This window comes from Dasypus novemcinctus, chromosome 3, assembly GCF_030445035.2.
Source record: "Dasypus novemcinctus isolate mDasNov1 chromosome 3, mDasNov1.1.hap2, whole genome shotgun sequence".
NCBI lineage: Eukaryota > Metazoa > Chordata > Mammalia > Cingulata > Dasypodidae > Dasypus > Dasypus novemcinctus.
The window spans coordinates 139,819,804-139,834,130 of record NC_080675.1 but is presented as its reverse complement, the minus strand read 5'-3'; the positions used below and the strand labels follow the sequence as shown (position 1 = coordinate 139,834,130).

The 14,327-nt window shown below is 54.8% G+C and overlaps 1 protein-coding gene across 1 annotated transcript in view; it reads left to right on the top strand.

Moving 5' to 3' along the window:
- Window positions 1-10,915, top strand: part of IGDCC4 (immunoglobulin superfamily DCC subclass member 4) — a 38,425-nt gene extending 27,510 nt beyond the window's left edge. The window contains exons 11-20 of the mRNA XM_004453146.3: window positions 492-728; window positions 856-957; window positions 2,213-2,396; window positions 2,835-2,962; window positions 4,514-4,684; window positions 4,909-5,046; window positions 5,691-5,796; window positions 6,223-6,451; window positions 7,238-7,399; window positions 7,915-10,915. Of these exons, the coding sequence (XP_004453203.2) occupies window positions 492-728; window positions 856-957; window positions 2,213-2,396; window positions 2,835-2,962; window positions 4,514-4,684; window positions 4,909-5,046; window positions 5,691-5,796; window positions 6,223-6,451; window positions 7,238-7,399; window positions 7,915-8,322 (1,865 nt within the window). The 3' untranslated portion in view covers window positions 8,323-10,915. The remainder of the gene's footprint in view (window positions 1-491; window positions 729-855; window positions 958-2,212; window positions 2,397-2,834; window positions 2,963-4,513; window positions 4,685-4,908; window positions 5,047-5,690; window positions 5,797-6,222; window positions 6,452-7,237; window positions 7,400-7,914) is intronic.
- The last annotated feature ends 3,412 nt before the right edge of the window (window positions 10,916-14,327 follow it).

Genomic DNA, 14,327 nt, shown 5'->3' with positions numbered 1-14,327 from the left:
TATAGGGCTGTGAGGATAAAATTAAAATGCATACACAAAGTGCCTATCACAGCGTCTGACACCTAGTAAGCCCCCACCCCTCCCTAGCTGGCTCCATCCCTCCTTCCCGGCCTCAGCTGTGACGCCCTGGCCTGCCAGTATCCCTGCATTTGTTCATGCAGGAGACTTATGAGCCCTCAAGCCAGGCCCTTTCAGCCCTGCACTGAGGTGCTCCTTGCTGACCTCTCCGCCAGTGCCCAGGAGACACCCTGGCTCCAGCATCCTGTTACTGTAGAACGATGGGCTTGCCCTCAGACGTAAGGCAGGGCCTGGCAGGTCGGTGCGTGAGTGGCTGGGTGGCAGTGAGGTGGGAGGGGCTGGCAGAGCTCCCCCTGAGGTTCATCCTCCTGCCCTTTGCTTCCTCCTGCCTCCTGCCCTCTCCCATCCCCGGCCCCCTCCCCTTCACGCCCTTTCTCTCCCTCCTCTTTCCTGTCCCCCTGACCTGCTCCCAGTCCCCTTCGCCCCTGCAGAGCTGAAGGTGCGGGCAGGGATGGAGTCCCTGGTCGTGTCTTGGCAGCCGCCCCCTCACCCTGCCCAGATCTCTGGCTACAAACTGTACTGGCGGGAGGTGGGGGCCGAAGAGGAGGTCAGTGGCGAGAGCTCCCCAGGGAGCCGTGGAGACCAGACCTGGGATGTGGGGCCCGTCCGGCTCAAGAAGAAGGTGAAGCAGTACGAGCTGACCCAGCTAGGTGAGGAGGGCTTTGGGGAAGCGGGTGGAGCTGCGCAGGGGGCTGGCCCAGCTGGGACTCTGGGGATGGAGAGGAGTGACGTCGCAAGTCCCTCCAGCGAGTGAGTGACCCCTGGGCCCTTCTCCAGTCCCCGGACGGCTGTACGAGGTGAAGCTCGTGGCGTTCAACAAACACGAGGATGGCTATGCAGCCGTGTGGAAGGGCAAGACGGAGAAGGCGCCCGCGCCAGGTGAGCGTGCTGGCGAGGGGAAGGGCTCACTCTGGGGTCTGCGCACGGCTTCCCTTCCCTTCCTTCGGGCCAGCCTGGTGAGCAGGCAGTCCTGTCGCCTCACCCCAAACCCATCGTCCTGGGGTCTGGGCTCCTCTCTGAGCCCCCGACTGCCTGTCATAGACGCTCCAGTATGTGCAATAGCCTTTGGACCTGCTCCCGTATTTTCATTATCCAGGAACAGATGCTAATTTGGAAGGTTTGAATAGAGAGAAACCCCTTCGTTGATCCCAAGTTTGATCTTAAAACAATCTTTTAAAATACAGCCACCCACGTTACATTATCCATGAGATCATGGCTCGGCTCTGGGAGATAGGCAGGGAGAGTATCCCTATGTGGCCCACTGGGAAACTGAGACTCAGAGAGGTAAAGGGATTTGCCTGTGGTTGCACAGAGCCTGGACTAGAAGCAGGACTCCCAGCTTTCCGGCAAAAGACTTTCCACTACGGTACAGTCTCATGGCCCTGTGCCTGGTTGGGCCGGCCATGACATTGCTTTGCCCCTGACCTCCTGGGCTAACTTTCAACCATGGTTTAGTGGAAGGAGCACTCCACCAGGAGCCAAGAAACCTGGGTTCTAATTCCCGTTTGTTCATTCATTCAGCAAGTATTTACTGAGTGTCTACTACGTGCCAACTCTGTTCTGGGAATTTAGTGGTGAACAACATACATAAGGTACCTGCTCTCGTGGAGTTTATTTTATTTTATGTTTCTATAATAAGCATGTATCATTATATAGTACTTTCTATAGGCCAGACACTTTTCTAACTACTTTAAAATATTGGCTAATTTAATCCTCATAACAACCCTATCAGGTAGGTATTGTTATTAGCCCCATTTTACAGAATAGGGATTGGGGGCACAGAGAGGTTAAGTAAGTCATCCAAGGTCACACAGCTAGTAAGCAGCAGACTGAAATTGGAACTAAGGCAGTCTGGCTCCCGAGTCTGTGCTCTTAACTGCCATTATTTGCCGCCTCTCTCTATTACATTCTTACATACTAGTGTCCATGGTCTGCTCTATGTATGACCTGGGCAGAAATCAGTTAAATTCTTGGGAGCCTCGGTTTCCTCATCTGTGAAGTAGGAATGATGCCACCCAACTCACGGGATCGAAAGAGACGGGGTAAGAACGTGCTGTGGGAACTATAAACCGCTGCGCCTACTTAGGGATGGCTGTCCTTCCTCCCTTCCCCACACTTTGGTCCCACCTTGCAGACCTGCCCATCCAGAGGGGCCCCCCCTTGCCCCCTGCCCATGTCCACGCGGAATCCAACAGCTCCACATCCATCTGGCTTCGGTGGAAAAAGCCAGACTTCACCACAGTCAAGATTGTCAACTACACGGTGCGCTTCAGCCCCTGGGGACTCAGGAATGCTTCCCTGGTCACTTACTACACCAGGTAGGCGAGAGGGGCTACTCCTGTAAAGGGGGGAGGAGGGGCACGGGGGGGTAGTGAGGAGTGGGGGGAGAGCAGCAGGCGGAGATGGGGAGGGGCTCTGGGGAATTCGGGATCATTCTACTGCTCCCCGGTTCCCCTGGGGGCGTGTTGAGGGCCCTCATGCACCAGAGACCGTTCCTTAGGTGGAGAATGACTTGGATGAATCCCGGAGGGTTCCCTGGAGGAGGGGGCCTAGTTTTGAGATTGGACAGGGAGGGACGTGTATCCAGACTGCCCTGTGGGTCCTCCAAGGGGGTGTGAATGGCCCCCAAGGAAGGAGCAGCTTCCCTGCCCAGAGTGCAGCCGGAGCTGGGGCTGGGAGTGGGAAAGGAGATTTGGGGGTGCCTGCCTTTGTGGGTCAGTGGGTCTGAGGGCCTAGTTACGCTCTTGCCTCGGCAGCTCCGGTGAAGACATCCTCATTGGCGGGCTAAAGCCGTTTACCAAGTATGAGTTTGCGGTACAGTCCCACGGTGTGGACATGGACGGGCCTTTCGGCTCCGTGGTGGAGCGTTCCACCCTACCTGACCGTGAGTGGCCCTCGGCCCCCTGGCCACCAGCCCATCTTTTACCCAGCTCCTCCTCCCATCAACAGCCCTCTTAGCTGTCAGAACCCCTTAAGAGTCTGTCATTTGCTTTGCCTTTATGTAGGACAGTCCTTGTGTTGGTCCTAACCATTTACCGGTAAACATAATGACAGAGGATTTAGGCGAGTGGCTCTTAAGAAGCTGTGCCAAGACCTCACTGACCTGGAGAGAGGCCAGGTTGGGGAAGGCAGGAGTCCTGCATTCCGCATTCTGGTCCTGACACACAGGGAGACTTTGGGAAGATCACTTCCCCACTCAGGACCTTAGAATCGTCATCTGTAAAAATAGACGATGGAACTTTTCACTCTGCAACCCTCTGACTCTCAGATTCATAAAAGCCATCTGGAAATGGCATTTTAAGGCAAATGGGAGACGCCCTTTGATTCTCTTGGCCCTCAGACTGTTTACCTTCCAGCTGAGAGGAGACCTTTGTCCTCCCCCCAGATTGGAACTGGAAGGTATATGTGGTCTGCTGGAGGGAGGCCTCGGCTCTCGTGGATCTGCTTTATCAAAAGCCACTAGCAAGTTGTTTTCACCAACCTCTAACCTTGGTCCTTCTGACAAAAAACTGCACAAGACCTTAACGAGCCCCAGTATTTTCTCCAAGGAGACTTTGTGTCTTTGGAAACCCAGCACAACTGTTGGTGCGAGAGAGGACGGGGCTCGTTCCCCTTTTGCCAGTGGGGAGATGAGCCTAAGATGTGGAGGGTCATCCGAGGTCCCCGAGGACTCCGGAGCCCACGATGCTGCGGCTGCTGTGCCTCAGCCGGGGACGCCTCCCGCCCTCTGCAGGGCCTTGAACTCCTGAGTCCCTGCCCCTCCCCTACGCACCAGTCACTTCGTGTCCCCACCTCTCCCCCTTCCTCATCCACCCTCCCATTCCTCAGAATTGTCTCCAAAAAAACCAAAACCGAAAACTACCACCAAAACTCAAACCTTCCCAAGGTGGTACTTGTCAAACCGAGGTTCCCATGACCCCATGGGAGCCTGTGCCAGGGGCAGGCGGAGACAAAGCCAGCCAGGATGTCTTCAGTCAGCCCATTTTACCTGAAGATCTTTGGGGGCAAGGTAGAAACTTGAAAGGATAACTACTTGGAAACATTTTTACATTAAACTTTGCTGTGGAAGAGACGGCAGGCTTAGCAGGAGAGTTTAAACGAAAACCTCAGCCTTCCAAACCTTTTTAAGCTCTGCCCCCAGGCGGCTAGAATACTGGGCAGCTCCTCAACCCTCAGAAGTCCCTGGGCTAGAAGACGGAGGAGCTCTAGGGGAAGGGTAGGGCAGGGTGGAGGGGAGAGGAGAGCCTGGGAGGGGAGGGACGCGGTAGAGCAGCGTCCTGCCCGCCCCCACCCCACTTCTCCAGAAACTCCCCAACTGCAGAGCAGCCCTCGGCTTTGCTCAGGCTTGGTGTCTGTTCCCTGTCCTCCGCCCTGTCTCCCGCCTTGCCCCTGGAGCTGGGACTCTCAGTGACCCTGCCTCTCCCCTGCACCCCAGGGCCCTCGACGCCCCCATCGGACCTGCGCCTGAGCCCCCTGACGCCATCCACCGTTCGACTGCACTGGTGCCCCCCGACTGAGCCCAACGGGGAGATCGTGGAGTATCTGATTCTCTACAGCAGCAACCACACCCAGCCCGAGCACCAGTGGACGCTGCTCACCACGGAGGGTGAGGGCTCCCCGCCCAGCTCCCCAGAGCCTCTGCACCAGAGCCCCCTCCCTCCCCCTTTCTGTGAGAGGGCCCCCGGGGGGGGGGCTTCTCAGGTCTGGGGTGGGGGGGGGAGCTGAGCAGGCAGAAACCTCAGGCCTGCTTCCCTGTCCCTGCATCCCGCCCCCACCCTATCCACCAACCCTGCTCTCCCTGTCCCCCCGCCCCCTGCCCCTCCGCCCCAGGAAATATCTTCAGTGCTGAGGTGCACGGCCTAGAGAGCGACACCAGGTACTTCTTCAAGATGGGAGCGCGCACGGAGGTGGGGCCCGGGCCCTTCTCCGGTCTGCAGGACGTGATCACTCTCCAGGAGAAGTTCTCAGGTAGGAGAGCAGGAAGGAAGAGGTGGGGTCCATCCTGGGGCCCCCAGAAGTCCCTGGAGCCGCTCGGATGCATCCGAACCCCCAGAGTCCTCTCTTTCAAGCCCCGGCCTGTGGGCACACCTGCACTGTGTTATTTTGGACAGCTGCTCTCCTGCTTTGGTGGGGAAAAGGTGAATTGAAGGGGAAGCTGGTGTGCCCTGGTGATTTAGGAGGGACTGCTTTAATTTGGAGAACGTCTTGGGAGAGGGCCCCAGTTTCTTTGGGAGACTAATTTGCTTGGACGATTGGCTCAGTGAGGATGTGAGCTTCACGGGGTGGAGGAAGGCAACAGTACCGGCTCTGTAATTCGCAGGGCCCAGTGCAAAATGAAAATGCAAAGCTCCGTTTAAAAATCGTTAAAGCATTTCAAGACGGCGACAGGAGAGCATTACACCAAACACGGGGCCCCGCGCCCCTGCCCGGCTGCACACCCACGAGGCCGGCCCTGGTGGGCAGGCCAGGGGAGTGTTCCAGGCCGGGGCCCACTTGCTTGCATCAGCAGATTGCCAGTGTCCAGAGGGTGCGATTCGGGCCGGGGGAAGCCACAAGGAGTCCCGGGGCCCTCTCCTGCCCTTGACTGCGCTCTCCGCCCTCTCCTCCGCCAGACTCCTTGGACGTGCACTCGGTCACAGGCATCATCGTGGGCGTCTGCCTGGGCCTCCTCTGCCTGCTGGCCTGCATGTGTGCCGGCCTGCGCCGCAGCCCTCACAGGTGGGCACGCGAGCTCCAGGAGGGGCTGCAGAGGTTGGGGAGCAGGGAGCGTGGTCATGACCTGCCCTCGGCACCCCCAGGAGCCCCGTGAAAGTTAGGGCTCTGGGATGAAGAGATGAAGGTGCTGTCCTCCTAAGAATAGGGGAGTGGCCTTAGGGGAGCCCCCAACCCCCCTTTCCTCCTCTTCCCCTGTAGCTGCCAGCTTCTTGGAAAGAGGGGCCCCACGTCTCCAAATGCTTGGAGCCAAGGAAGGGAGGACCCCCATTGTGCTGTCACAGCTCTTTTGAACAATCACCGAGTTTCCTACTCATTACCCAGATGAGGAAACTGAGTCCCAGAGACGAGCCACAGGCTGTTCTAGATCTCAGTCTCGCTCCCAACCCCTCACCTTTGACCGCTGTGCTTTGCTGCCCTCTTCCCTTCCAGGGAAGCCCTCCCGGGCCTTTCTTCCACGGCCACCACCGGGAACCCTGCGCTGTACTCCCGAGCCCGGCTTGGGCCCCCCAGTCCCCAAGCTGCCCATGAACTCGAGTCCCTCGTGCACCCCCGGCCCCAGGATTGGTCCCCTCCTCCCTCAGACATCGAAGACAGGGCTGAAGTGCACAGCCTTATGGGGGGTGGCATCTCGGACTGCCGGGGTCACTCCAAGAGAAAGGTGAGCCCTGAGCCTGGGTGGACGCCCCTGGGTCGGAGCCCCACGTTGTCCCTAACAGGCCACCAGGGGGCGCCAGAGCACCCCTCGTGACCCTGTGGGAGACCCCAGCCCCGCCCCCAGCCCCGCTCCCCACCCCCACCCCTGCCAGGACCAGCTGCTGGAGAGAAGGCGCTCTCTCCCCAGCGCCTGAAAGGGCTGGCAGGGCAGGGAAGCAGATGGGCCTCCATCCCCTGGCAGAATAGGTCAGCCTGGTTCTCACGGAGGGGAGGGCGCCCAGTGGGTTGTTTGTAGACGACTCGGAGGCCAGAATGCTCAGCTGCCTCCTCATCCCCAGGGCTGGGGAGACCCCTGAGACCTCCCAACAAGGGGAGAAGAGGCTGGTCAGCTTGGCTCCGGCCAAGTGGGGCCGGGATCCATTGAGGTCCAGCAAGGTGAGGGCCCCTCCAGGCCAGCAGCGTGCTGGTTGTGCTGTACTCTGACCAGCCGGTCAAACCCGGCCCCTTCCCTCACCTTCTCCCTGCCTCTGCGGTGAGCGAGACCCCACCTTGTGTGGAAGCCTCCAGGCTTTTTGGAGCACCTGATATTAGGCTCTTCTGCAGGAAGAACTCTCTACCCTCACATTCCCCGCCACTCTGCGCTCCCCAGGGCAGGGACCCTACTGGGGAGGGGGAGAAGAGCCGGGAGCCAGGGCCCCTTCTTCCCCTCACCCCGTCTGCTTCCTGCCTGATGCATCCCTCTCGCAGCCCGGCCCTGCCCCTCAGTGCTCCTGCTTCTCCCCCTGTGCAGATCTCCTGGGCTCAGCCAGGTGGGCCCAGCTGGGCGGGCTCCTGGGCAGGCTGTGAGCTGCCCCAGGCGGGCCCCGTGCCCTCTCTGACCCGAGCCCTGCTGCCCCCTGCTGGAACTGGGCAGACGCTGCTGCTGCAGGCGCTGGTGTACGACGCCATCAAGGTCAGTGTCCTGGCAGCAGGGGCCAGGGAGGGGAGAAGGGCCCCATACCTGTAGAGAGGAACGAGGGAGTGCTCTGGAGACCCGTGCGGTAACCTCCCTGGGGATGGGAGTCTAACTAACTAAGAGGTCTCGGAGCGGCCAAAGACTTTGTAGACGGAGGGTAGGCCAGGTTGTGGGCATGCGTCAGCTGGGTGGGGGCTGGTGTCCCCTCCACCCCGGACTAAGTGGGCTGCAGCAGATGACTGTGGATCTGAGGGGGCGCCCAGCCCTTCCTGCTCTCCAGTCTGTCCTTGATGGACGCTGGCCCTTCTAGAATTCCTAGGCAAGGGGGCAAAAGAGCAGTGTTCCGTTTCCCCACCTTCCCACGGGCCTGAACATCACCTCTGGTGGGACGGTCCCTGTGCATCCTTTACCAACTCCAGTGTAACACACGCTTCGTGAGGGAGGGCCAGTCAACCTTCCGCTGGCCACTGTCTGAGTGGTAACTTTGTTATTGTGTTCTCTGCTCTGACCAGGGCAACGGGAGGAAGAAGCCACCTCCAGCCTGCAAGAACCAGGTGGAGGCCGAAGTCATTGTCCACTCTGACTTTAGCGCGTCCAAAGGGGATCCTGGCCTCCATCTCCAAGACCTGGAACCTGACGATTCCCTACCTTCAGAGGCTCCTGACCTCACCTCGGGCCTGGCGGATCCGGGACACAGGGCAGACTGGCTGGACAGAGAGCTGGAAGGGTGCGAGCAGGCAGCAACTGGGTCCGACAGACTCACCTGCCTGCCAGAGGCTGCCAGTGCTTCCGGCACCTACCTGGACCTCCAGCCCAGTGAGGGTCTGGAGGCCCCTGGGGTCAGCTGCCAGCCCAAGGCCCCCTGCCCTCTAGCAGCCAGCCCAGCCCTGCCCAGAGGCCCCATCTCCTCCTCCGCTTAGCTCCCCTGGAGGTGCAGTTTGAGACAGGTGTGGCTCATGGGACGTGACATGTGTGGCCGCACATGTACACACGTGTACCTGCAGATACTGACCATCATCAAGCTCTTTGCAGCCTTCAGCTAAAGGGAGAGGAAGAAATGGATTGTTCGCTCCCCCTGTGCTCTTTGCAACACATATATGATGTGTGAGAGACATGTGGCACACAGCTACATGTGACATACACATGTGTGCGGCACGTGTGTGCACTGGTCAGTGTGCTGGGGAACAGTGGCCTGGGCAGCGGTCACAACAGCTGGTTGACCTCCAGGTCAGGACGATGCCCCCACATCAGGCCCCCTGCTCCGTCACCCAGCCTTTTATTACACACTCTGAGAGTGTCTCTGATGCCCTGTCTGACACAGACAGCGCCAGCCAGTCCGGCCCGGCCGGGCTGGGTGCATGTAGGCTCTGCACGCCTAACATTGTAGCTGCGCCACTCCCACCTCTCAGGGCCCCATTGCCCAAATGGAGACGGTGACCCCGGCCCCCCTCAGAGCAACTCTGCATTCAATTTTGTAATGTGGGAAGTGCCTGGTGTTGAAAATCTTCTGGTCTCCCTTTCTCTCTCCCCAACTCCGGTCCCTGCCCTTGCTTCCTCTTCACAGCTCTGGGGGCTATCTCCCAGTCACCTCGCTCTCCCAGTTCTGGTGCCTGGCTCTTCCTCCCTGCTGCTCTTTTCCTTTCCTCTCCCCTATTCTCTGTCTTTCCCAATGTCTCCTTCTGTCTGTCTGCCTCTGCCTCTCTCTCCATCTCTCTCTCTCACACCTGTCCACTGCCTCACCTGGCTCCCCCGCCTGGGTTCAGCCTGCATCCTTCCCTAACAACATGGCTACCTCATGTCCTTTCAAGGCCATAGCGTAACTCCTGTGTCTGCCGTTCCCTCACCGGTCATCTCTTCCCTCTGGGACTCTGCACGCCTCCTGCCTCCTCCCCTGGCAATGCTTCTTTCCTTGCAGACTGCTGGCCCCAGGGCCGGCTTGGAGAAGAGCTTCCAGCTTCCAGGTCTTTCTTCTTGGCATTGGCATAGAGTTCTCCTTGGAGGTGATGAAGTTGAGTCGCAAAGGGGATTCTCCCCTTCCTTTGGGGCAGGGGGAGGGGAATGTGACCCAGAAGCTTGGGGTGAAATGATTCCTTCCCTTTTATGCAGGGAGGCCGGTTTGCTGGGTGGAAGTGGTTTTGGACCTTCCTTCCCAGATGAAGCTAAAGCAGGATCAGTGGCATGGGGGTTAGGGGAACTGCAGCCCAAGCTCCTTTCCACTCTGTGCCTTGATCATGAACTCATGGGGTTGGGGGGGCGGAGAGGAAGCTCATGAATCTGTACCTGACACACTTAACTCTCTACAGCCCCACCCTGGGGTGCTGGAAGGGAAGTCTTTGCACAGGACAAGGGTGGTTGGCTCTTTTCAGCTTGCCCCACAGGGACAAGCTTGATTTCTATTTCCTGTGTGGAGTAAACAATGTCATTTATTTGATTTTTCACCTCTGCCCTTTCCTAGGAGCATAAATGTGGGATCTTTGCTTCCTAATGGCATCTTTTTCACTGATCGGCACATCAAGGGTTAACTCTAGCTTCTAGGCCAAATTGGAAAGAACCAGTCTATTTCTCCCCTCCCCTTTTCTTTTTTAAATGGTGAAATGTCTCTCAGCAGAGTTACAGCTTCTTCAGACCCTGAAATCATCTGTGTTTATTACACTCGGGTGTCACTCACATTTGACATCCACCCCTGTATTTCCTCCCCTCCCCCTCCTTCAGCCAGCCTATAACACTAAAGATTATTAATGTTGGTTTTGTATCTTGTTAAGGACAGAATTGTCACTTGTGCTATTTCTGTAGCATTCAGCGTTGCTGTGGCTAACACCACTGTATATGTTTCATCATTGCTCTAAAGGTCAAAAGCCTTGTTTCATTTTGCTGGTTTGGTTTTTCAAAAAATAATCATTAAAAAAAACAAACAACTGCCCTGAACTAAATGGCTATTTTAACAGTATGCTCTTAGCATTACACCACATCGTCATTTTTCATGTTCTTGTTTAACAGGCAGTGAGGTTCTGGTTTAAATTAAATAGCTGCAAATGAGACAATTTATAACCCATTAGGTTGGGTGGAAAATTGTTTCTCAAAAGCAAATAAGTAATAAATCTGGTATCTGCCTATAATTCACACTTGATAAGAAAGTAGCCATCACTCACGAGCATTATATATGATTTGGGCTCTGGGTAATTTTGGAAGTGTTAGGCCTGTGTCTTTTGTAGCATTATTCTTATTAGAAAAGAGTCTGTTGGCCTTTTACAGGGTATTAATCTCTTTTGTCATCTTTCATCTCAAAGCCTTAATTTTTTTAAGAGTCTCATTTTAAAATCTTCCTTTTCTTGATGCATGACAAATGTAACCGGTACCTCCTCATTTATTTGTCTATACTTAGTTTATATTGTTTTATTTAATTATTTTCCCAGCATTTTTTTCTCCTTACAAATATGATACTCTTTAGTGTTAAGCCAAGGCATTGATCATGTATCTGTCCCTATAATGAATTAATAAACTATTTTCCAAAAATGTGGAATTCTTCTTTGAAACCAACGATGAGGATTTCCTCAGCCTTTCTGCCCTTGGAAGTTAATTTCCTACCAGGATGGAAAATGATGGTTTTTGAGGGTAGAGCACAGGTGGTCTTGGGAAGGAACTGAAGCATCTTCTGCCATCAACAGGCCTTTTGGAAAAAGAATTAGGCTGAGGAAAAATGAGTTATTCGATGGTATATGTTAGGGTCCCTAGAAATCTCTTTTCATGTGGGCACACTTTTTTTCCTGGACTTTCCTAGGTGCAAGGAAGGTGCAAACAATTGCAGAGATTTAGACTTCATGATCATTCTGTAAAACTGGTCACCAAAAGTACTCGTGGCTGGACCTTCACACCCACGGGTCCATGCACCCTATGAGCTCAGATATGCACACAGGCACACTCACCTTCACAAGCACCCTTGTGTCCCTTAACTCAAACAGGCCGGTATAGCTCACACACACGACTGCATGCTCACACACCACACGTTCACAATCACGGTGGGCAGCTGCTCCCTGGTAGGATCTTTACAGAGCCAAACACCCTTTTCTCCTGGAAGGAACAGAGAGCCAGAGGTTATCCTGTCCTGGACCACCCCTGAAATGGCTGGTGGACCCAACTCTGAGTTAATTGACAGATCATACAGGAAGATACGACACATTTTGCATGCAGCAGAATAGCTATTATTTGCATATCACTCTCAGAACCAAGGGTTGTGATAAAGAATTAAACACTTGTCAAAATGAATTTAAAATGACAGCAACTCAGGGCACAAACTTGACCTCTCAAAGTCCAGGACAAGTCAAAAAGAGGTTGTCGAGAATTCAGGCCCTGCAGGAGGGAGTCTCAGCACTGCTTTCAGCCCAGGGAGTGTCCCCCCTTCTGTTGGCCAATACAAGCCCATCATCCAGGCCCTTCCTCACAATGAAATTGAGTCTAGGCTTTGGCATGCAGGTGACCCCTGATCCTTGATTTCTCCGATGCCTCCCAAGGCTCACATGCCACACTCAGTGTGGCATGTCTCTCAGGCCTATGTCCCAACTGCTACTGCAGAGTGAGGAGTTCCCAGGCTGCACAAACCCGTCCTAGGTACACCTGCCCACCTATTGGCAGTCTGATCCCCAGAGGCCGGCACTTCTTTGCTCATCTGCACCGCAGTTAGTCTTACATTATATTTACACCCCTTGTCCCAAATTTCCAGAGTTGGAATCAAAAGAGACACTTAGTCATTCCTTTGCCATGTCAGTTCAACCCCAGAGGTACAAGTACCTGAGTCAGACTGCCACCTTTAAATCTCGAGTTCCTAGAACTAAAGTAAATGCTCAATAATTTTGATAGAGTGGCCCATCACACTGGACTCAACAGAAGATCATTTAACAGTGAGTGGCCAAGAGTCAAGATCTCTGATGCCCAGCGTGGGCATGTATCTCCTAAGAGGCATGCCTGTCTTCTATAACTTTTTTTTTTTTTTAATTAGAAAAGTTGTGGTTTTACAGAAAAGTCATGTAAAAAATACAGTGTTCCCATATACTCCTTATTGTTGGCACTTTGCTGGCTGTGGTATCTTGCTACAACTGATGAAAGAATATTAAAATGTTATTGTTGAACATAGTCCATAGTTTACATTAGGTAGATTTTTCCTATATACCACCCTATTATTAATACCTTGTAATAGTGTCATTCATTTGCTATAATTCATAAAAGAATATTCTTATATTTGTACTATTAACCACAGGCCATCATCCACAACAGGGTCCACTGTGTTATACAGTTCCATGTTTTGTCTTCTAACTTTGCTTCTGGTAACGTACATGATCCAAAACTTCCCCTTTCAACCACATTCACAAGCATAATTCTGTACTGTTGATTATGCTCACAATAGTGTGCTACCATCACCATTATCCATTTCCAAACATTTATGATCAACCTAAATAGAAATTCTGTGCAAATTAAGCATCAGATCCCCTTTCTCTACTCCCTTTCTATAGCCTTGTAGCCTATGTTCTGGATTCTGACTCTATGAGTTTGCTTATTATAATTAGCTCAGTAAGATCATACAATATTTGTTCCTCTGGGTCTGGCTTATTTCACTCAGCAGAATGTCCTCAGGGTTCATCTGTGTTGTCACATGCATTAGGACTCCAGTCCTTCTTACAGCTGAATAGTATTCCACATTTTGTTTATCCATTCATCAGTTGATGGACACTTGGGTTGTTTCCATCTTTTGGCAATTGTGAATAATGCTGCTATGAACACTGGTGTGCAAATGTCTGTTGAAGTCCCTGTTTTCAGTCCTTCTGAGTATATACCTAGTAGCAGGATGGCCAGATCATATGGCAGTTCTAGACTTAGCTTCCTGAGGAGTCTTCTTTAACATTTATACCTGGATCCCATGTTGTCTCTGACATGAAACATTGGGAATCGTCCTTGTGGCATAGACACATTACTGGGAATTTTAACTTTCAGTGTGCTGTTTCAGTACCAGGTCGTTTGTCCCGACTCGTGTCTCTAGGGGTGAAGAGGACAGATATGATTATCTTATCTTTCAGATGAGCTCCAAGAGTAGACATCCCGAGTGGCTGGTCTAGACAGCAGGCAGAACCAGGGTTGGGACCCGGCTACCTTAGCGCTCTCTTTGTCCTGATGGGTCTGCTCTCCCCAGGCTCTGGAGTTAGCTGCTTCCGGCTGCCCCCGCATCCATCCAAGTATCAGGACTAAGCAAGCTAGAGGCCAGTCTAGCAGCTAACTGCCCTATTCTTTTGAGTGGAAAGGCCAAAAACCCACGGAGAGCCGAATCTCTGACAACTTTGCGCAGCTTTTTGGGAATTGTCTTTAAGGCATAGACTTGTCATGGTGGAGCCGGACGCAGCAGAAAGAGTGGGTTGGAGCGAATCCTGCAACCTTGCGTGTTTCTCCTCAGCCCCGACCCACTCCACAGTCTCCACTTTCCCAGCCTTCACCCCCACCCCACAAGTCCTAGGCTGGCGGGCGGGGAGGGTCTGCGGGGCTGAGGCCCGGGACCGCGCCGGCCGCTCCAGCCACAGTTCAAAGCGCAGGGGGCGCGTCCGCCGCGCAGCCGGGAATGTCCGGCCGCTTAAAGCGCTCGCCGGCTCTTTTGTTCCCCAGACCGGGCCTCCGGGGAGAGGGGGCTGGGGGAGGGGGCCGGGAGGGGAGGGGAAAGGGGCGGCGGGCGGAGGCGAGCGGGCGGGGCGGGCGGCGGGCGGTGCGAGAGCGGAGCGCGCACCCCGGGCGAGCCTGACAGATCGCCCGGTGGGTGCAAGATGGCGCAAGCGGCGCTCTCCGCGAGCCCCCGGCGCTCCTAGGCAGGCATGCGGCCCCAGCCCCCCGCCGCCCGGGCTCGGCCCCGGCCCGGGCCCCGGCCCCGGCCCCGGCGCCGGCCCCGCGGCAC